The following is a 24,161-nucleotide window of genomic DNA, read 5'->3' on the forward strand; positions in this document are numbered from 1 at the left end:
TCCATATTCATGAGCCAATTTTCATTACTTAGAATAGTATCTTTCATTCTCATCTAAATCTACATAAGAACCGACCAAAACTTGAGCCAGAAGAAGCTCAAACTCAGGAAGAGGACAGTATGGTAATTTCAGGGCTGAACTGTACCTACATATAATAGCAGCTACTTTTGTGATAGGTCTCAGAGCCAGGAATTCATTTATAAAGGCCAATGGTAGTATTAAAGGGCAGGCTGGGGTTACAATGGAGAAAAAGATTTGGAATCCTCATCATCTCTATGAACTACCCTGAAGTCACTAAAGGAACACCCAATTTTAGTAAAAAGCATTTTAACGAGTTAGACTACCATCCCTATGCTCTCCCATTGAGAAATATATGGACTACACTTGGAAAAAAACACCCTTTGGTTCCAACATCAAAAAAGCACTAATTATTACACTGAAAATCCATGCACACAATACAAAAAAGGGTGCTGGCAACGTAGCGTGCGTGTGTCCAGTGGGACTTATTAAACTCATAAGCTGAAATATTTCCATCATTTAGGGATAAGACTGAAATTCAGAATGACAGGCTACCCACTGATTCTCAACCTGTTTTCTGAAGAACGCTTTAGGATCCACAACAGGAGGATTACTCTCCAGAGTTTGCTATTAACTGGCTGCAGAGATGTTTACCAGCTTGTTTTAGAGCTGAAAAAAAAAATCTTAGGAAAAGCCCAAAAGGCAGGAGGCTTTAAACTGCTGAGGAATTACAATTCAAAAGGTAACTAAAAGGAAGTAAAATACTGAGAAAATGTCTTTCATGGACGGGTGGAGGAGGGACCCTGAGGAAATAAGGCGGGAGAGAAATGCAATGCTTCCTATCTTTGGCATCCTTTGCCTTCCAACAATAACAGGGAAGAAAGCTGGTGAAACTGCAGGAAGATACTCTGGCTCTTTTGTTCCACTCATTAATAAAAAGAAAAATCCAGGCCGTGTAAGAAAAGAAAAATCCACAAAGTGCCTTCATTTAAATGATTGAGAAATCTTCCATTAAAAACGTGAAAATAATAAAAAAGACATCGTATTATTTTACACTAAATCCATTTTGATTAGATGTATTTTTAAATAGCAGTTTTCTACTATCGCAATAATAGATCAGAATAGCTATTTTCAAAATACTATACAAAAGTTGCCATGGTAACAATGCAAATCTTTTGAAACATAATTAATTGCCTAAAAATTCATCAGATAGAACATGGCACTCTTCTTCAGAAAATTTTTGCATTTTCTTTTACAATATTAATATAATATATAGTATCATGCACATCTTCTACTTCATTAAATGTTTTTCTTTATGTAAAATGACTATTAAAATATTGTTGTTTTTATACATTAATCTCATTAACAAGAATTCTATTTTATATTTAAAGCCTGAAGACAATCTGAAAACATTAAGAATTCATGAAACAAAGACAGAAAAAAAAATACCTTTTCTTCAATGTATTATTATGACTATATTTATATATTATCTTTTTATACCTCTGCTTTGGAATCTATCAAAGTATCTTATTTACCCTCAAAATATTGCAATGCAAAAATGTCTGCAACATAAATGACAAAGAAATACAGCTGCATGAGTAGTAAAGCAGAAAAAGAAATCCACAGAAAATCATAATCACAACATAAATATATCTTACTCTTTGTAGTCCTTCATACCAATCATCTTGCTCAAACCAATGTGAAATGTAAGTCATCCAAGCCATAGAATGTTTCTACTTTAATCAAGGCAATTGGAAACTCGGCATCAGAACAGTCCGCACCTAAAGTAACAACAATGTGTTTCAACCAAACAGCTCTACCAAATCTGCCTTGTGAAATGTTGTTCAGTACACAAAGCCAGAAGCACACAAACATTTCAGCTGAAATAGTTTTAATAATTTACAAATAACAGTACCTGTAAAAATAATGCTAAACCAGAAAATGTAAGCCTATACTCAAATAGGAAAGAAATATCAAATAATCATTATATTGTTGTATAGTACCAGCAAATACTTTATCAAATATTAGGCTTTCAGTTTTCATTCTAAAAAAACATACTTGATTCAACTGTTGCAAGAGATAGGCAAATTACATCTAAAAGTTACCAAGTTACAAATAAGGAATCCAGAGAAACCACAAAGCAACAGGAAGCAGAAAAGCAGTTCTATTTTCAACCTTAGGAGTTGGAGATAAAGCCAGAAGAAATCTTCTAGGTTAAAAGGTAGACAATGACAAGGCCAAGTCTATATTTCTATTTGCTTCCATCTCCATCCTTGAGAGTTAAATCATTTTACAGTTAGCTAATTACCTAAGTGCTTCAAAAATTTAGAGACTGCACATCACTTAGTAGAGGGCTAACATGTTCAACAGAGAATCAAAATCACATGAATTCGGCTACTTTTTCATTTTACTCACTTCTGGAAGATACTATTTACTGGCCATGCTAAATAAGAGATTTCTTGATATACTGGAGAATACGTGAACTTCAAAATATCCTCTGCAAGGTTCAGGTGCTTCACCCAACATATAGCAGCAAGTTCTGACCTTTTCCTCACCAAACTCATCAAACCATTACACCTCAGTGGAGAAAAAAGGAAAGAGACGGAGTAACGGTGGGGGGGGGGGGGGGTTGCAGAAAGAAAGAGAAAATATTTGGGTAATTTGTTTCATTCTTCATATCCTAGAGTAAGATAGCATTTGTTCTGGTATAAAAAGGGTACACTTCTATGACATATAAACATTACCATGGCTGACTGAAAAACAGCTTTATCTCTAAAAATCTATCAGATGGAACATGGCACTCTTCTTCAGACTAATTCTTCTTCTCCCTTTTCTTTTTCCTAGAAATATTTTCAAATATCTGCCTGAAGCCTCAGGTCAAAATGCCTGGGAATAGGCTCTCGCACAGGAAGTTGTAGGACTAATGAAATCTCTTGTTTAATTTGTTTACATCTTGATGACTTCCTTGATTCTGGACCCTTTCAACCACCTCTAAACATTCTTGACTTTCTCCTGCATTTCCCATTTCAGTGACTATCATTATACTCTAGACAGTAACCTGAGATAAAAAACAGCAAGCCGGGGCACCTGGGTGGCTCAGATGGTTAAGCGTCTGCCTTCAGCTCAGGTCATGATTCCAGGGTCCTGGGATCGAGCCCCACATCAAGCTCCTCGCTCAGCGGGGAGCCTGCTTCTCCCTCTCCCTCTGCCTCTCTCCCTGTCTCTCTCTGTATCTCTGTGCCTCAAATGAATAAATAAAATCTTTAAAAAAAAAAAAAAAAAGCAAGCTGTCTCTGACTCTTTCATCATCTTCCCCTCCCTGTGCCACTATATTCGATCACCAAGTCTTAGCAAACTGTCTTTAAAATATCTCTTCAAAAGGCCCTTCTCTCCATCTCTAATGTCAATGTTTTAGTGAAAACCCTCATCATGTCTTGTATGAATAAAATAGTTTACTCACTCATATCCTTGCTTGCACTGCAATTCCTGAACATGTTCTATACCATCATCACTTTATGCCTGTTAGTTTTTAAATTCTTCTGCCTGAGCTGTCCTTCCCCTTTTGCTGTGAATGAGATCTGTCACATTTATGGTCCTCTAAGACACAACTTAAAAATCCTCCTTCTTTGAAGACTTTCTCAAATGCAACAAATCCCTCATCTGTTTGCCTTTATTTACATATTTGCAAGGACTAGATACTGATTATTTGTGTAGATACAAATTGTGAGTTCTCCAAGGCAAAGGAACTTGTCTTATTCATCTTTGTATAGAAGATACAAAATGTTTGTTCAGTGAATTGACACTCACAGCCCTAGAAGTCTGTCAGCTAATGGCAGTTCACATGAAGCAAACTTACATATTTCTCAAACTTGGAAAGGGTCTAAGGAAATGTATCCAGGTGACAGGTAATATACTCACCAACAAATGAAATGGGACTACCATTCAATTCCTTATAGGGAAATGGCTAACCAAATCATTGGTTATCATTTAAGACATTTTTTAAGCATAAAATTAAATGCCAACTTGAATCGGTAAAATTATTTTATAATCATACCAGGCACAAGTATATTTATTATACCATTTTAAATACAATGTAGTTAAAATGAATACCTTATTCCTAGGGCACACAATAGTTCAATGCCTTATTCTGTGATATTTTTCCATGAGCACTATTTACCATATTTACAAGAATTAAGAAAAGTAAAATATTTCACATCATGTAATCCCAGATGAAATATGATCTTGCATAAGGATACACACTTCCTGATGGTAGTCAGGTGTCTTGATGATCTGAGAGTGAATAGAATCTGGTTCATTTAGTGTAAGAACGACTGACAGTTTTCAACTCTCACATCTGCTTGATGGGTTAGGACTGTCTGGAGCGCAGAGCTGAAACCTGCAGCCGACCTCCGAGGGGAAGCATGTCATGATCACGGAGCAGTAACTGAGACCAGAAGAGACAGTCATGGTGGCACTTGGTCCACAGATTTGTATCTGCATTAGTCTGTGGGTCTAATTGACCAATTATTGCTAAAATCACAAATATAACTTAATTCAGAGTCAGAAAATTCTTACTACCTCTTATGACTAGTGATGGAAGGAAACAGTAATCAAAGGGAAATGTCACGTTAAAGAAAGTAAAGAGAATGAAGTAAAATCTTGTGTATTGTCAGAAAACTTCCTGCAGGCATTCATATCCAAACACACAAGTAACCTGAAGTTCGATTATTGGTTCTGACTTTTTTATATCCCTCTCTTTATCTAAATCGTTGCCATGACCCTGTCATAGGCATACCACTGCCTATGGCTTTGGACTTGCCCTGTGACTTGTTTTTGTCAGTGATATGTGGGCAGAAGTCAGAGATTCCAGTTCCAAGCTCTGGCTGAAGGCCTATTTTCATCCATATCCTTGCGCTTCAGCCAACAAAGCGAGAACATTCCCTGGCTACCCTGCTGGTCTAAGAAGGATGAGAGACACAAGGAGGAGAGCTGCCACAGAGAAATCACAGATCTAAGTGAGAAGCAGAAACACTCAGCCAAGCCAAACCTGTTGTAAAACCCTAGTATTATACTTGTGAGCATAATAAATGTCTAATGTTGTATTTTGCTGAGTTTCGGAGTGGTTGATAACAAAATATTTTTGTGGCAAGAGCTAACTGATACATTACCTCGAGTGCAGGACGATAGGCACTCTCTATGGAGATTAGTTGATCAAATCAATATTCTCACCTTACCTACATGAGGAAACCCAGGTCTATGACTGTAGGAAATAAACAAGATTTAAAGCATTATGCCTATGTCCCTGGCAAAACAGTTTTAAAAGACAGGATTTTTAAAATGAACTAAATATAGCAAGACATATTTATATAAGTAATCGGAGTTATCTCACGTTTTTCAACCTCTAACAATCATTGAAAAACAGTTGAGTTTTTCTTTTCATAAGAGAGAAGTAATCAGCACATTTTGTGTGATCCATTCATGTGCATGTGAAGTTTCCATTTTGCTATGACTCTCCCTTGTTTAGAAGTGCTTTTAATTCTTTGTGTTAGAACAGTTAGGACCAACTAGGGGATAGAGCAATTTTAAGTAAATAAAGTAGGGCTCTGCTCTCACTGAGAAGCTGGTCCTATCTGCCAGTCATCAACACCCTACTATAAATATGGGGATTAAAATCAAGACATATGTCAGCAGTCCCTGGTCTAGAAATGAAAGTACTAAAAGTTCTCTGGTTGTGATTTTTTGTGAACCTAATTGTACCACATCCTGAAATGTTTATTTCTGCTTTCTTCTGCCAACTTGATAATGTTTTCATTTACTCATGCCTGTTTAAAATCCTAAAGAGAGTAAAATGACATGTTTTGCCTATCCTAATGTTTGGGCTCCATGATGTCTGTTTTGATTCTACATTTAGATTTTTCCATCCAGTTTTACCTGATTATCTCAGACCAAGATAATGGCTTAATCCTCTGAAATTTTGTTGGCAGGCAATCTTTTCTGTACTAAATTCATCCCCTCCAAGTTATGTCCTCTTACCTACTATACTATCTCCAGTTCCTACATTCTCTTAGTCAGCCCCCGTCTCTGCTGTCTTATGAGACAGCAATTATATTTTAAGCTTCCTAACAAACTAAGTAAACATGTGAAATAAGCACAGGCCGTTGCTTATTCAAACAGGGCAAAATGAAGGATAAAATAAATGGCATTGCTCACAATTATTCTCTTTTATCTGCCTGTATCTGTCCTGTCTAAAGTCACGGTAAGTTAGGGGAGAGGACAGGGGTTGGGAAAGAGACTCAGGATGTGCACACGGGCCTCATGCTAAAGATGTTGTACAAGATGACAGAGATCTGGGACCATCTGTCTGCTTACCCGTACTATGAACAGATACTCCTCTTGAGGCATCAGTTAGTAGAGGGCAGATGACAAAAGTATTACATCATACAATCTGGGGGAGTTGTCCATCCCAACTAGATTAAAATTCTACATAAAAATGTCAAGAGGAAGTCTGAGTTAGAGAGCAGATAAAAAGTTTACCCAAGTGTGCTCTGAATCCTCAGAATGATTCTATATATTTAAAAGACTGCTACTTACAAGACCTCGGCTTCCAGCAATGGCAGACAAATGTGTACATACATACACAAACACACACACACGTATACACACTTGCATACATACTGTGTGTGTACACACAAAACTCCAGTTCTCTTACTAAGGACAACTAGAAAGGCTGGATAAAAATATGTAAAATCTCAAACTAAAAAAAAGCCCCAAGAGAAACCCAAAGCGTCTAGCCAGGTATTTTTCCTTTGGTGGTAGTGGCGGGGTAAGGGGTGGGAGGCAGGGAATGCTACTTTTTTCCCAATAAGATCTGCCTATAAAAGTAGTAGCTACAATACTGAAAAGTTATGGAGAGTTTCAATAATCTCATAGGGCCTGAGGGAAAAAAATGGGAGTTCAGATGTTGCCAAAGAAAGAAGTGATCTAATACTGGCGTCTTTTCAGTGAGAACTACCTGGGTCTACATCTTAAGACTAAGAATGAAATAGAATTAGACCATTCCTTACAAAGACTGAGGCTCAGCTTCAAATAAATTCCGTGACTGGATTCAGTTGATCTTCCTTACTCTACTACTTTCTAAAAGCAAAAGTATATATTTTCTTTGCAGGAAGATAACATTACATTGTCACGTTGGAAAGCAGTCAAGAAAACTCCAAAGCGTAACAGGCCGCTCTCTGAAGTGAGGACACACTAATAGTGTCACCTTTGACAAGGCCTAGAAGAAAGAGGTGACTGCCACAAAAGCAGGTAAGAAAAGAAATCAGATAAAATGGTAATTAATTCCCAAAGGCCAATGTGAACTACAGCATCAGTTTAGAATTACTAGCTGCGTGCTGAGTTTGCACTCAGCTGTAAGATCTCCACAGACCTCAACTGCGTGCTTAGGAGAAAGACTGGGGGCAAATCAGGCATCGCCCCCCTCAGTGGCTCAGATATGCACGAAGCAAATGGCTTTAGACGGTTGACAGGCATGAAACACTATACATCCATGAATCCTTCAACTAGTAGGAAAGAGAAAAACACCCTCACTGCCAGGGACAATGGGGGAAGAGAAAAAGCAAACCTTATCTGCCTCCAGGAAGAGACAGAAAATCCTCCTTTCTGACCCCAGGTACTTTTGGGAGAAGGGAAGAAGCAAAAGCTGTCTGTCCCTGGGGGGTGGGCAGGAAGCCATCTCAGGCTCCCATCTGGTACCAAATCACAGATCTGCCACCATTTGGGGAGATGCAAAAAAATGGTCTCCTATTCAACACCCACCATAAATACAAAGTGCAGTTTGGAGGCCACAGAGAAGGGCTGGGGAGGGAAAGACACAAATCTCCGCCAAGAACCAGATTCCCCCAATCTGGGAGATAAAAATTGTAATACAGTCATATACTGGGATACTATGCGATAATTAAAATGAACTATGCACAACAAAACGGATAAACCCTACAATGTAATAACGACTGAAAGTCAAACATGAAAGGATATATATTGCATGATTTCATTTATAAAAAGCTTAAACACAAGCAAAGCTAATCTATACTATTAGAAGTTACGAGAGAATTTTCTTCAGGCAGAAGTAGTAGTGACAGGAAGGAGACATGAGGGGGATTTCTAGAAAGCTTACAATGTTTCTTTTATGCTAATTATGCTAATGAGCACATTTTGCTGGTACAAAACACTAAACTGCACATTTTTGCTGTCACATATATAATCTAAGTTTAGAAAATTACACGCTAAGAATCCACAGCAGTGTTTTCCAATACTAACAAAATTAAAAGGGGGAAAAACCCGAAATGAACTTGTCCACATATAGATATGGTATAATTGGATTATATTTCCTAATTTCACTTGGACACTTTACTTTATTCTTCGAGTTTTCAGCCTCACTTGCTACTCCCAGCCATCGTATTTCTGGACACATTAGCTTAAGTGTCTCTCTCTGAGATACAATACTAATACTTCTTTAATCCACAAAGTATTTTTTAGAAGCAATGACAGGGACAAGCAGATGAGGAAGATGGACATAAAGAATAATCTCACAACAAGAAATGAGGAAAAACTGATCTACCTTAAGAAGCTGAAGAGGACTGAGATGGACTACATTAGGATACATGTTTGGAGGTCCAAAGGAATACCAATAGGGAATGTGATGATTGCCATTATCGTCCAAGTGGATGCCAAAAAAAGCGTAAAGATATAATGTGTTAATGGATAATAAGATTTAATACTGTGAAGATGTAAATCCCCTCAAAATTAATCTACAGATTCAATACAGTCACAATCAAAATCCCAGCATGTTTGTTTGCATGTGTGTGCGTGTGTGTGTGTGTAAATTAACAAGCTAATTCTAAAATTTATATGGATATGTAAATGGCCAAGAAAAGTCAAGGCAGCCTTGAAATAGACGAATAAGGCTGAAGGTTTACACTATTAGTTATCAATACTTCTTATAAAGCTATCATAATTAAGAGTGTGGTATTGATGTAAGGCTACGAAAATTCACTAATGGAGCACGGTTCGTCTAGAATAAACCCCTTCATATGCTGTTTATGATGAAGGTGACAATGTTGTACACTGAAGAAAGAATGGACCTTTCAATAATTGCTGTTGGTTGACTGAATACCCTTATGGAAGACACATAAAAATCTTCATCCCAATCTTACATAATACAAAAAAAAAAAAGAGAAAAAAAGCACCAATACCAGAGAGACTGGAAATCTAAATATGTAAGGTAAAAGAAAGCTTTCAAAGAAAACTAATGAGAATGTATTGTCTCTGGGGTAGAAAACGGTTTACTAAACAGGACACACCAAAGAAACACAAACCACAAAGGGAAAAAATTGACATATTTTTGATTACATTAAAATTACAAACTTATGTTCATCAAGACATCATTAAAAGAGTGAAAAATAAGCTACAGAGTGGGAGAAAATATTAACAATATATATATTCAACAAAAAACTGGTTCACTACTACAAAAACAAAAACAAAAAAGGACTGGCAAGCCAATAGAAAAATGAACAAAAGGCTTTGGACAAAAGACAAAAGAACTCCATCATCACAAAAAGACAGCAATGAACATATGAAAGTTGTCCATTATTATTGCAAATTAAAACCACAGAAATACTGCTACCATTTCCAACAGGAGGGCTAAAATGCACAATAGCACAGGTTGGCAAGATTGCAGAGTAATTGAAACTCATATACTGCTCATGGGAATGTAAACTGAAACAAACAATTTGGATAACTCACTGGCAGGATGCTCTAAGACTGACAAATATATACCACATGACCCAGCATTTCACTCCTAAGTGTTGGCCAACAGCAGTGGGTATTATAGGTAGCTATCTATGTTCACCAAAGACATGTATTATAATGTTCAGAGCACCTCTATCACAGGACCGAAGTGGAAACTGCTCAGGTCTATAGTAACAGCAGAATGGGTAAATCACTGTGGTATGTTCATACAATGGAATGGTTTGCAATAATGAGAATGAATGGTGACAACCCCAAGCAACCTATATAGATGAATCTCACAAACATAATGCTGATTGAAATAAGCTAGACACAAAGATAATATTATCATCATATTATTCCATTTACATAAAGCACAAAAACAGACAATATTTATCTATACTGCAAGAGGTCAGGACAGTGGTTATTCTTGGTGGAGGTTGTGAATGCTGGTAACATTCTGTTTATCCTTAAAAAAACCTAAAATCCAAAAAAAAATTCAGAGAAGAATTGCCTCTGGGTGATAGGTTTCTTTGGATCCTAGTTATCACAGCCAGTAAGTTCTTTTTAATGAATCTTCACATCCTGGAAGTTTGACCAAAGTTCCTAACTGGAATCTCTAAATTGATCTAGTCAAAAAATTAAAAATGACTTGCACTAAGGTAATCTAAGAAGTCTAAAATGTCCAGCACATATTATGGTGTATCATAAATCAAATATTTTAGTTTTTTTAGACTATCTAATGGAATTCCAAGTTAACTGCTATTCAATAATTTGATTTTCTAAGAAAACCTATTTTGAGCAGTTTCTTAAATATACTGTATTTCTAAGATACATAAATGTAGTCTGTCAAAATTCAAAGAAAAACATTTTCATTTTTTATGAAAGCGATTCTTTTTATGAAAGTGGACACAGCAGAAAGAGTATAATCAACTGTTCAAAATATCTGTATTTTTAGATAAGAGTGTATTTCTCTGTATACACGTCATCTTTGCCTTTGCTATTTCATAAGACCTAAAATAAAGAATAAACGAATTCAAATGTCCTCTGAAAAACATTTCGTAAAATGTAGATGAATCAGTATTAGAGAAAATAATTTTAGAAATAGAAGAAAGTATATTACTAAATTCTTTATTTGCCCAAATTCTGGACAGTAAAAAGCACTAGGACATATTGTCTACTTGAAGAGCGGGGGCATACTGTTGGCAGCCCACCCTTCACCGCTCACCTGCACCTGACAGATGAAGGTGGAAGCCCCCGTAGATGTACTGCATCATCAGATGAGGGTTCCACTCAAGGAATGGCACAACAGTGAACCTCTGAAAACTAGAGCTAGACCTCTGGGAACCTCTTGGACTTCATACCTCCAGGCTTTTTTTCTTTTTCATGTGAGAGAGAAATGGACTTCTATCTTGCTTAAGCCCCTATTACTTTGCATTTCTTTATTATATTTAAGTAAACCTCAGGTAGGTGCTTAGATTGCATCATTTCCAAAGTCGTATTTTAGAAAGTAGAATTCGTCAGTAATGTCAGTTGGTTATAAACTTCTTAATTCTGTCTTTAAATACAAGTAACTACCATGCTTTCATGAGCACAGGCACACACTATAATTAAACTTCAGTCATTACTGTCTACCCTAATACAATACGCAGGCCGGTGTTAGCCTATTTTGCTTTACCGAATGTATACCTGTGCAACCACCTCACTTGAGCGAGAAGCATCTTCATCTATGTCTACCTGCTGTATCAGAGTATTTCATTCATTTCAGCAAATATTCGGTGAGTGTTTATCATAGCTGGCCACTAATGCTGGTTACGAAAGATACAAAGATGAACAAGAAACAAACGGGGGGAAAAAGTCCTTCTTCAAGAAGCTACGGCATTGGGAGAGCGAGACCTGACCAACAACATCCCCATCGACCTCCTTCCCTGCCAACAGAAACCTAGACCACCCAGGCGCAGGTGGAATTACAGTAATCTCAGGGACGATGGCATCATTCCTATTCTAGGAGATGAACGATGCTGGTCTAGACCAGTCGCACTAATATCGTCCTCCTGGGACAATTACTGCACTAAGTGTGGGCATGTGACTCAGTTTCAGCTGATGAAAGGGAGGTAGAATTCTCTGACGTCCTTCTCCCCCTGCTTTTGACCTGGACGACATGCTACTGTTGCTGTAGGAGCTATCCCGAATCCACGACATAAAGGCCAAGAAAACTCCAGAAATGTCGCAATGCTAACATTATGACGACTATCTTCACTTATTTATTTTTTTAAATGTCTCTTTAAGTTACGGGTTTTCTGTTATTTACATTTCACTTCATTTCTGATAGACACAAATAAATGCATGAGATAATTTTCAGTAGCTGCTTTAATAGAGAATGAGCTAGGGCTTAGAGGAGCAGAAAGACAAATGTGCCCAAATCTACTTGAAGGGCTTAAGAAGGCTGTCCAAAAAAAAAAAAAAAAGAGGAAAGAGAGATGTGAACTTTTAGGCAAAAATTATTTTCCTATGCCTAAAGTATCACGGTACATGAGGAGAACAGTGATTTGTCCACTGGACAAGGCAAAAGATATAATGATGGAAAATCATGTAGATCATGATATGGATTGTGGATTTTATTTTCTATGTGACAGCGAGTCCTTGAAGCAGTTTAAGCATGGTGATAATGATATCAGATTTTCTGACTTACAAATATTATCCTGGCACTCTGAGGAGGGCTACAGGGCAGAAAAACATAAAGAGGTAGGGGACAAACGATGAGGTTGAACTACTGGCCTGTGGGAAGCGAGCGCCAGGGAGGACTCCAGGAAGACGGTTTCCCAGCTGCTGGCCAAATGACGCGGCAGCGCCCACTGAAAGGGGAAATTAGGGGGAGGACAGGCCCAGGGTAAAGCTCCACTGAGACACACTGACTGTGGAGTGTGTGCACGACATGCGGGTAGCCCTGCCTCAGAGTCACTGAGAAATAAAGATCAGGAGCCAAAAAATGAGAACCAGCTATAGGCAGGCATAGAGAGTATTTACATTACTGATAATTCATTCCTGGGTTCTATTTTTCTGATACTAATACATTTCTTAATTAGTTTGCATTTCATTACTTACATATTATAAAGTCCACAATGATTAAAATGTGAGCATAACTAGAAAGATAAATAGCTGAATATAAGTTTAATTAAAACTTGTTATACTTTCAGATTCCAAATAAGGAGTTTTGCTCCCCCAAGCTTCAAGGCTCAAAGCCCTATTTTGTTCACCGGCTCAATCTGCCCCAGTCGCCTGTGTTTTAGAGGGTAAGAGGTGTTCCAGCATTTCTAGCGGCTTCTATCAGAGTCTCGCACAACGTCCCATCTAAACACAGCAGTGAACATCTGTTGTCTGCCTCCCCATCATCTTCCTTCCTTTCTTCCAGAAATAGTTCTACATTTTTGTTTGGTGACCCCCCCCCCAACTCTGCTTTGGTCCAGGTTTAAGTGGAAGACCCGTCTGAACTAGAGCAGGTGGTTCAGATTTACACTAATCACTTCCCCGCTGTGGTGATGGCTCAATGACAAGAACAAAGCTTAAATGTGTCTAAGCATGAAACTTAGGACTTTTATAAGAACTACTCTATCCTCTGTCGACATGAGCCAATGGTCAGCCTGAAATCAGAGCTAATGCAACCATCTTGCTCTCACGAGAAAACATCTAGAACTGCTGGGGGCTACTACCGAGAGTTGGAGAAAAGCCAGCACAGTAGAGAGGGGCTGAGTCACAAGAACAGTAAATGAGCACTGAGGTTAACTATGATACCAGCACTCTAACTTCAGACTTTTTAGTTATATGAATAGAAATACATGTGGTATTTTCTGTTGCTAGAAATCAAAGAATCCTAACTGGCTCTTCTAAGATCACAGAAAACACACACACACACACACACAGATACACACACCAAAAAACCTTCATAGCAGCACTCAAAACAAGGTCTTGGCATCATTCCTGTGAGGAATTCCCACTAAATACAAAAGTTCTCTAATTCTGTCATAGGTACTAGTGTCCTAGTGGATCATCCACGATACTGTTAGAAACTTAAAAAGCCTTTCTCCCAAGAAGTATGTATAAATTTACACTATCACTGCATCACTATCTGCCCCCCATTTAGAGAAACAAAATCTACGTCAATCAGAAAATTCCACCATGTCATGGGACCACAGAGCTGCCTCTGTCATTCCCCTCACGCACCTCTTCCCTGTCCTCTCCACTCAATCCGTGACCTCTACTATTCCTAGTAAGCAACTACAAAAAACAACAACAACAACAACAACAAAAACAAACCCAGTGACTAGAAAAGAAATGGGAGACAAATGGGAGATAAGAGAGTAACACTGTATTCTGGGAAGTATAACTCCTTAGTTATATATTACAGATGGAAGGAAAAAGCAAAAAGGTATTTGTATTTTTGTATGTATTTTCCCCATCTATTTAGTCAAGGTAGAAAGGAGAAAATTCCATCTTAGGACAAAAGAACCATACTAGGTAATGAAAAGCATGCTAGATGATGGCAATTCGGTCAGGATATTGACATAAGTTTCTATGTTGAGATTTCTATATTAATCAAATAGTGATATTTGGGCTGTCCAAGGAAATAGAGTTTGGGCCTGCAGCAATCTGCATAGTGTCTTTTGGTTATCCTTTATGGGCATCCTCTCATTCAAGAATAAGAATGAGCACACTCCCAGCTAAGATAAAAAGGCTCTGGGACAAGATAGTCAAAATGATTATCATGAAGCAAATAAAAGGCAAGAGCAGAAGAAAGATCCACATCAAAGACCAATAAAAGGCAGAATTCAAACTGCAAAAAAAAAATAATAATAATAAAACAAAATTTCATATTAGTGATTTCAGAAAACAAGTAAAAAACTCAAAAACATTATGGGAAGGGATGCCTGGGTGGCTCAGTCGGTGAAGCGTCTGCCTCAGGCTCAGGTCCTGATCCCAGGGTCCTGGATCGAGTCCCGCGTCAGGTTCTCTGCTCAGTGGGGAGCCTGCTTCTCCCTCCCCTTGCTGCTCTCCCTGCTTGTGCTTTCCCTCTCTCTGATAAATAAATAAAAGCTTAAAAAAAAAAAAAAATCTTTGTTTTCCCATAATATTTTTTTTTTTTAAGCTTTTATTTATTTATCAGAGAGAGAGAGAGACAGAGGCAGGCAGAGGGAGAAGCAGGCTCCTTGCTGAACAAGGAGCCCGATGTGGGACTCGATCCCAGGACCCTGGGATCATGACCTGAGCCGAAGGCAGAGGCTTAACCGACTGAGCCACCCAGGCATCCCAAAGATTTTTTTTTTTAATTAGAGAGAAAATGAAACATACCAGTGTATGGGGGATGAAAACCCAAACTATGTATTACAAACTTGTTTAGAGAAGACTAAAGCACAAGTAAAATAACAGAAATAAAGGCAACAACCCAAGAAGTAGCCAAAGCAACATTACTTGAATTGAAAAAGACCCTGATTAGGGCTCTGAAAGTAGTCTTCTTATTTCAAGCAAAATATATTTTTAAAAAAAGATCCATGCTTAGGTACATTAAGGCAAATTCAGGGGTTAATTTAGTTTTTTACAACTCTATGAGTATCTAAGTAGAATTCTTAAAAATGTTATGTACAAATGCAGAGAATTCAGATTGATGTCATCTCTCACTACTACACTGAACTCCACATATCAGTGGTACAATAACTACGTTAAATTCAACTACAACGACCTCACTATTCTATAAATGACCAAAACATAATTCATGTGTTAACGGAAAACAAACAGAAAGACACTGTCATAGACACAAGGATTTAGAAGGCTATTTACCCATGTAATATTCCTTTTAAAATTACTTGAATAAAAATCACAGGCTTTTGGAAAAATGAATCAGAACAACTCAGATATAGAAGTTCATGTAATTTAAAAATACATTAAGCAAAGAAACCTGAATATCTACGCTATATGGTTACAAAAATGCATATATCAAAGGTAATTACTGAAAGAGAAGACCAATACTGTAAAAGTTAGGTATTAAAATCTAATCTCGGTTTTCCCGAGATTTAGGAAAAGAAGAAAACAAAGGTGTGCTAAATTTCTCATTTTACAAAGGTAATCAATAGACACAATTTGTTTCTTGATATTTAGGGAGAAATTGACTCAAAGTATTTTTACAATTTAAAAATAATCATCATGAAAAAAATCATAAAACATTACATTTTAAATTATGTTAAAACAGACCATAAACAAGGTCAAAAGAAAAAAGACAAAAATATATAAACATATACATAATATCAATATGCAGAAAGTGATAATGAATCAATGACTTGAAAAAGTTCTCTGTAGTTAACTTAAAAGGCATGTTATAGTTATGTCCCTATGTTTAAAAATCCACATATAATTTATATATATGTATAAACATATACACACAGACACATACACACACTTTAAAAACTAAGAGAATACACACCACAAGGTAAAGAGTTGGCTATTTAATAGCTGGAGATTTATTATTCCTTTGACTTATTTATATTTTCTAAAATTTCACTGATTCATTCAACAGTTATTAAGCACCAACTACGTGCCAGTCAGGCACTCATGAAAACACTCTGCCAAACAGAGAAAAATCCTGCCCTTCCGCAGTTCTTATTCTTGTGGGAAGGAATGAGAGAATGAGCTAAGCAAGCAAGGAAATGATGTATGAGAAGAGAATCTGTGGCTTGGAGAAGATAATGGAGGAAAAGAGGACACGCAGTTCTGGAGACAGAGCTGGTGTGGGTGATACTGAGGTGATACTAAGCAAAGACTTGACAAGGACGAGAAGGGCAAAATATCCAGGCGTCTGGCGTCCGGTGCAAAAGCATGCGGCCAAAGCAAAGGCGGAAACTGAAGCTCCTGGCCGGGTTGAGAAAGTGAGAAAAATCAATAAAAGGATATAAAAATGTATTCAAACATCAGAGACAGATCAGGATGCAGAGATTCAAGGTAGTTTTGTTTAACTCACCTTTATAGTCTCCAGAATTTTGCAAATGTTCTTAATAGAACTATATTGATTATACTAATAAAAAACAAAGAACAAGATCCTAAAAACTTCTCGCTGAAAAATCAGCGTTTAAAATTTGAATACATCTATGCTCAGAGCTATGCAAAAAAAAAATTTATAATTATATAATCAATATGTGATCTTTAGAAAACACTTGGAAACCGCCAAAAAAAATGTGTTTTTTTTTTTTTTATCAGCCATTGGCTCATTAACTTGAGATCCTCCTCCTCTGTCTAGTATCCATAATTCTAAATGACCACAATTCTCACTGATATGTGGAGCCATGGATTATCAAGGATGAATGAAATTTTAAAACATCTCTAAATCAATGCATCTCAAAGTGTGGGTCTCAAGTCTCTTGCATCAGAATTAACTGAGAAACACTAAACTTGCTATTCCTGGATCATATCCCAAAGATAGTGGGTCAGAATCCTATGGTAGAGCCTGGAAACCTGCTTTTTTTTTTTTTAAAGTTTTTATTTAAATTCTAGTTAGTTTACATACAGTGTAATATTGGTTTCAGGAGTAGAAGTCAGTGATTTATCACTTACATACAACACCCAGTGCTCATCACAACAAGTGCCCTCCTTAATACCCATCACTCATTTAGCTCATCCCCCCATCCACCTCTCTCCACGAACCCTCAGTTTGTTCTCTATAGTTAGGCATCTCTTACGGGTTTGCCTCCCTCTTTTTTTCCCTTCCCTTATGTTCAGCTATTTCGCGGAAACCTGCTTTTTAACATTACTCACAGATGATTTATATGCACAGTAAAGGTGGAGAACTACTTACATAGTTTTAACGACAAATAAGATAATTTACCCAAAATACCACCTCTGGAATCTTGTACTGACCAAGATTCAACTTCTAAATTTCTATCATTCCTAAATTTACCTTTCATGAGCTTGGCTGGGCAGTTTATCCAAGCATGTCCATCATATGTCAGATCATAGTGTTCTTAAAAGCTTACATGGTAAAATAGGTCACAACAAGCACACGGTATTAACCTACGTTAAAATCCTGGATTAGGTAGCAAATAGAAAAGACTAAGGTCATTATGGTAGTTCTAGTTTGGACTCAGAAAATGACCACTTACACCAGTTCGAATTCCAATTCAATCAGGAAAACACACGAGTTATAAGTCAGACCAAGACCCTGATTTAAAGATGCAGTGAACGGAGTTATTTCATCATCCGCCTACACACTTATTCTACCATCCATCTGCACATTTATTTTTACACTTTCCTACACTCTAAACACCAAAATGAAAATTATATGGATTTGAGTTATGGAATTACATTTCTCTAGGTAATTGGAGGATTACAGAATCTCTTGAGCTGCAATATGGGGATAACTTTTAATTTGATTGAAGAAGTAATCCATTTTTCTTGAACAATAGGATCATTTATATACCTTCAGTGTGACCATTCTGAGTCAGCTAAAGAAAAGTAGAGGAGGGGTGAAATCATATAAATTTTCACCCATAAACTAGTAAGTTAGAGGTAAATATTCCATTGACAGAGACATTTTAATATAAGTATGTATTTGTCATAAAAAGATATAGGATTATTTCTATATTAGGGCATGACAAAAATATGTAGCCTTGTTTTTATAAATAGGATCATTCCTCCTGAATAAAGACTTGAGAAGCTATGCCATGAGTCATTTTGTAAACCTGAGGATCCCCACCCCCTTCTAATCAGTCTGTTTTTGTGGGTTGGATTTTTTATATGAGTTTTTGAAGTAGGGTGGGCCTTTATGCTTCTGTGAAAATCAGGATTTCCGTTTGGCAGAAGCTATTACTCGGACCGGCATTTTCTTCTTCTTGGCAAGGGGTATTAAAAATTATTTTGGTAAGTCAATTTAGAAAAACCAGCAAAGGAAATCCAATGGTTTTAAAGCTTGAAAACTTTAAAATGAACAGAAATAGCCCATATAAGTCACTAAATCCAAAAATGTCTTCAATGTACGCATTCATACATTGATAGAAGGCCTGAGATAAATCCTAAGGTTTGATAAGTGAAGGGTTGCATGGGCTAAGTCAGGACCAATGCAGATCAGACAGGTTGTTCATCTACTTGATAGCCCATCTGTCAAAAATTACGCCCTTGGCCAACATAAAACATCCCTTAAAGATGAACTAATGTAATTAATAATGAAGGTGAAACATTATGCCTAAAAAGCTACTATCAGATGTTATGAAATGTACCCACTATTATATTTTCAGGAATTCATTTATTCAGCAGTTCATGGTGCTCCCAAGTAAAGTTCCAAAAGTGGTATCATACAATGGCTATTACCAGCTCATGAGGTGACAGGGTCCAAGGGCATAATGTACCTTATCTCAGTACTTCCCAAACTCTACCTTGTTTAAGAAACACTTGAGGCTTAGTAAAACAGATTCTGACCCCTCCCTTAGAGCTTCTGATTGGCTAGGGACATGGCCTGAGAATCTGCATTTCTAACAAGCTCTAGGAGAGCTGCTGGTCGAAGGTACACTTTCAGTAACACTGTTCTAGATGGCATCTGGTACCAACGTGGCACGAAGTCTAGAAAATAAACATCTAACTTCAAAATGATACCTAGCGGTAACCATTACCTAGGCTTCAAATGTAACTTCCAAAAGTTTCTTATTTCTACTATTTTTGTTTGTTTGTTTTCCCCACTTATGTTTAATTCTTTTTTTAATTTTATTTTATTATGTTATGTTAGTCACCATACATTACCTCATTAGTTGTTGATGTAGTGTTCCATGATTCATGGTTTGCGTATAACACCCAGTGCTCCATGCAGAACGTGCCCTCTTTAATACCCATCACCAGGCTAACCCATCCCTCCACCCCCCTCCCCTCTAGAACCCTCAGTTTGTTTCTCAGAGTCCATAGTCTCTCATGGTTCGTCTCCCCCTCCGATTTCCCCCCCCTTATTTCTAGTATTTTTAACATTCAGCTGCAGGTGTGATGGCTAAGGACACCTACGGACCACTGAGATGCACTGGGATAAAGAATTTCTAAGATTCCTGGATCCCCAAGAAAATCATGTAAGACTCTGCAGCAAAACTTAACTTGTATTAATGAGCAAATCAAAAAAAGGGAAATTGTGGGAAAACACTTTTTAACCAATATTTTAAGTAAAGTTTCTATATGATGAGACCAAACACATGTACAGTGTTCACTTTGTACAGTAATTATTTTAACAATATAGAATAAATATAAAAGTGATCTAATTCCTAACTACTCGAAGTTTTGAGTTAGCCATTTGAAAAAATGTAATGAAAGAGAAAATGATAGGGTGCCTGGATGGCACACCCCTTGAGCGACTGACTCTTGATTTTGACTCAGGCCTTGGCCTCAGGGCTGTGGGATCGAGCCCCATGGCAGGCTCCCCACTCAGCACAGAGTCTGCTTGAGATTCTCTCTCCCTCTCCCCTGCCCCCTCCACCTCCCCTGCCTACTCATGGGCTGTCTCCCTCTAAAATAAATAAATAAATAACCCCCCCCCCCAAAAAAAGACAGAAAATGATGCTGATGACATATTTTGCGCTTCCTTAGGGAGCAGCGCAATGCTGTAACAGCTTTCCCACTGACTCATTTTGAGCAACTTATCATTATGTGTTTAGTGACCTCATCTACAAAATAAGGGTGTTAGATTAACTGGTCTCTAAGGATCCTTCCAGCTAACATTCCGAAATGACTCTTTCAAGCCATGCTTACCTTAAAAATAAAATGTTAACCCTTCATGAAAACTCATTCATAATGTTTTATCTCAAAGGGCCAAATTTAATTAAATATTACCTGTTTCATATTAACCAACTGTTTAATTTTTAAGACTCCACATGGAGCTGTTTTACACTGAAAAAGGAAGGTTTTCCTACAGCACAAACATGAGGGTTCTGTGCAATGAGAATTATTTTCTACTTTCCAATTTGAAGTAAGTTTTTGTGTGTGAGATACACAAACACATTCCAGCTCTCATAGTCCCTCTACTGGGAGCAGAGGATTTAAAAACATTTTTTTCCTAAGCTAAATTAATTTGTGGCTTTCTAATATATGGAATTATTATGCAATGAACGACAAAAATTTTAGTACACCAATATGTAGTAATAACAAATGAAGAACTTTTAAACTTTCGAGTAAATATATTTGATTTTTTTTCTCCAGAGATACCCACAGTTCTTTACTATTTCTATAAACATTAGCACAGGAGAAAAAAGTCAAATCAATGTAATAACATTCAATGAACCATTTTAATATAGTTTATGCAGCTCACTTAAATATATGATTTTTTATGTTGCATATAAAAAATAAATACAGCGCCCATTATATTTTGGGCTGTTCAGAAAGAAAGAATGAAAGAAGAATGAAAGAATGAATGAATGAATGAAAGAAAGAGGATTTTTCTTTCCATGTATGACCTTTGAAATAGACCACTGGTTTATTCCAATAGAGAAGACTTCTCAAGAACTCTTAATGCAATGACCTAAAACTAGTGTTTGTGACATTAATCTCTAGACAATCCACTAAAGTATGCTTCCCAAAATTTTGAGTTAACTGACAATTTTTCATAGTCACTTCATTCCTATTTTAATTTTAGATCATAGAACAGTAAAGACTGTCAGACCACTCGTCTCAGATTTCTGCCTTCACACAGATAAGACATAACTATGCCCATTTTCTTGCACTCTTAAGCCAATGAGACAGAATCTCAAAAGGACATTAAAAAAGTGCTTTTTCCATAGTGGTTGTAATCACCGTAAGTCCAGCATCAGCTGCCCTCAAGCAGGGTAGTGAGAATATCCCAAACCTGCTGTGTTCTGTGATAATCACATGGAGATTATTCTCTCACTGTTGATGAGACCATTCCTGGAGACCCATTTGTGAGCGAGAGATACGGATACCTAAAAAGAATTTTAGAAGTTCCCCAAAGAACTTACTCTGTAGAGAAAACCTGAAGGAAAACCTTTTCTTACCTGATGTTACATTACTTAAAATTTTATTCAAGAAGGGCTTGTAACTTTGGTTATAAAAATTGGTAGGGGAAAATGAGTTCCTCTGAGGGGTATTTCTGAAATAGTGCAAGATTCAGAAACGTAATTTCTCTCTCTTTAACCCTTGTTAAAGACTCCAATTAGGGGCGCCTGGGTGGCTCAGGTCATGATCCCAGGGTCCTGGGATCGAGCCCCGCATCCGGCTCCCTGCTCCATGAGGAGCCTGCTTCTCCCTCTCCCACTCCCCCTGCTTGTGTTCCCTCTCTTGCTGTGTCTCTCTGTCAAATAAATAAAATCTTTAAAAAAAAAAAGAAAAAGACTCCAATTAATCAATCAGTAGAAGTTACAAAAACAAGTGGGGAAGTTTTGGTACACAAAGTGATCACTAAATTTCATTCAAATCAATTGCTTTTAATATAGGAAATTTAAAAAGTCAGCTTAAATTTTGCTCCTTTTAATATGCGCATGCAAAAATCGGGGGGGGGGTTGTGTATAGAAAAACAGGAAAGACTGTATTTTTATGATTTACCACATATTATGCTTCTCCCATTCAATACTGTCTTTTTTTTTCTGGAATACACCTCCATTTCACTCAAAGCCTTCTTGGTACAACCTGCCTATTAAGACCATCTTCAAAGGGGTGGGAAATCTAGACCGAAGTGCCTGGCGGGCATACAATCCAGACTCCGGGCATACATATACTTAATAACCTTAAAAATTAGAATCATGGACAGTCCACACTCCAGGGGCAGCTCAGCTATACACACGCTGGCTGCCGCTCGGGCCTCGTGACGAGCAGGTGCGTGACCCTAAAACTCCGGGGATTCACGCGTCAGGCACGTCGCGCGCAAAGCCCGGGGCCGCGCCCGTCCCCGCGCCGCCGCGCCGCTGCCAAGACCACTCATGACGCCTGCGCCCGCCCGCTCTCCCCCTGCGCCCGGCGGCTCCTTACCTGGAGGGGGCGGCGACCGCGCCGGCGGACAGCGGAAGGTGCTGAAGCGGGCGCCGCGGCGGCGCGAGCACGGCCCGCGCGCTCCCCGGCCTCCCCCGCTGCGTGGCTCGGGCTCCCGCGGCGGGGCGGCCGGACCGCGGCTTCCGTGGGGCGGGGAGGCGGCTCCGAGCGCCGGAGCGAGCGCCGGGCTCTCCTGGGCACTCCCGCGGGCCACGTGACAGCACACCGGCCCCTGATTGGAGCGCCCGGCGGGGAGCGGCGCCGGCTCCCGACCCGGGGGGACGGTGTGCGCTGGAGGTTGGTTACCTGGCAACGGGGAGTCTGCGCGGCGGACACGGTGCCGCGGCATTGGGCGGGGCTGCCGCAGAGTTTACCGTGAGGCTCGGAGTGGAGGAAAGCGGTGCACCACCGGCGTGCCCGTGACCTAGCGCGTGCCACGGACTGCGTGCGCACTTTCCAGGAAAATGAGTCAAATATACAACTGACGCCGGCTCCTTCTTGAGCGGCGAGGTGGAGGGCGTCGCGCCTCCTTCAGAGGCCAGGCTGCACCGGTCTTCAGCTGCCATCACCTGGAAAGCGAATGAGTGTAGATTGCTGTCTCTCCTGCACTTCATTATTGCCTGATTGGGCTCAGGTAGCTCGGTGGGAGACTCCTGTGGAGGCAGCTATTTGTCTTTATTAGTGGAGTTGTATGTAGTTAATATATCTGCCTCCAGTGTGTGCAAAACTAACATTTTCCTTGTGGAAATGCTTGGTACTGTCATTCATAATTTCTTCGTATCTCTGAAATATCTTCACTACTCACAGCCTTTATCAAACACACTGGAGAAAACGAGCCTTCATACATTCGGAACAAAGTGTACTTAACATTTATGGAGCTTTATTTATATGTCAGACTCTGGATAGTTAATAAATTAATAAATTAATTCTCCAACCAGGGAAATTCTCTGGACATAATCCCTACCCGCCTGTGCCGTAGATTTTTCTCCTCGTTTCTTCCAAAGTATTCTCTGCAGACCGTACCCTACCACAGCACTTAACATTCTGTTTTGCAAATTAAAATTTACCTAGAAGTCGCCTCTCCACATAGACAATACACTTGCTTAAAAACCGGCATCCATTCTTACAAACTCTTGCCTACATTCTAACAAAGTGCTTGATGAATAGCAGATCTTCAATAACTGATGAATGGATAAATAAATTAGCACATGATCTACCAGAGAAAGTAGAGAGGGCAACAACGAAGTATAAAAGTATAAATTCAATGTAGGTTCTGAAATACGGTTGTATAGAAGTCCTATGTGAGGACTCTAGGAGGGAGACATTTTCTCCCAGTGTATTCAGAGAAACTTGCAATAAGAGTGATGTTTGAGGGGCGC

General features: G+C 38.5%; 1 protein-coding gene across 6 annotated transcripts in view; it reads right to left on the reverse strand.

Annotated features, from left to right (window-relative positions):
• WDR17 (WD repeat domain 17) overlaps nucleotides 1–22,975 on the reverse strand; it is a 110,303-nt gene extending 87,328 nt beyond the window's left edge. For 2 of the 6 annotated variants that reach the window (XM_078069875.1, XM_078069876.1), the window contains exons 1-3: nucleotides 22,783–22,970; nucleotides 2,434–2,595; nucleotides 1,677–1,799 (exon numbers count right to left, since the gene is read on the reverse strand). In XM_078069875.1, coding sequence (XP_077926001.1) covers nucleotides 1,677–1,742 — 66 coding nt within the window. In that variant the 5' untranslated portion in view covers nucleotides 1,743–1,799; nucleotides 2,434–2,595; nucleotides 22,783–22,970. Of the gene's footprint in view, nucleotides 1–1,676; nucleotides 1,800–2,433; nucleotides 2,596–22,782 lie in introns of those variants that run through there. The other 4 variants (XM_078069874.1, XM_078069872.1, XM_078069873.1 and 1 more) reach the window with 4 other exon arrangements.
• Between the last annotated feature and the right edge of the window lie 1,186 nt (nucleotides 22,976–24,161).

The sequence above is a fragment of the Halichoerus grypus genome, chromosome 3 (genome assembly GCF_964656455.1).
Source record: "Halichoerus grypus chromosome 3, mHalGry1.hap1.1, whole genome shotgun sequence".
Lineage (NCBI taxonomy): Eukaryota > Metazoa > Chordata > Mammalia > Carnivora > Phocidae > Halichoerus > Halichoerus grypus.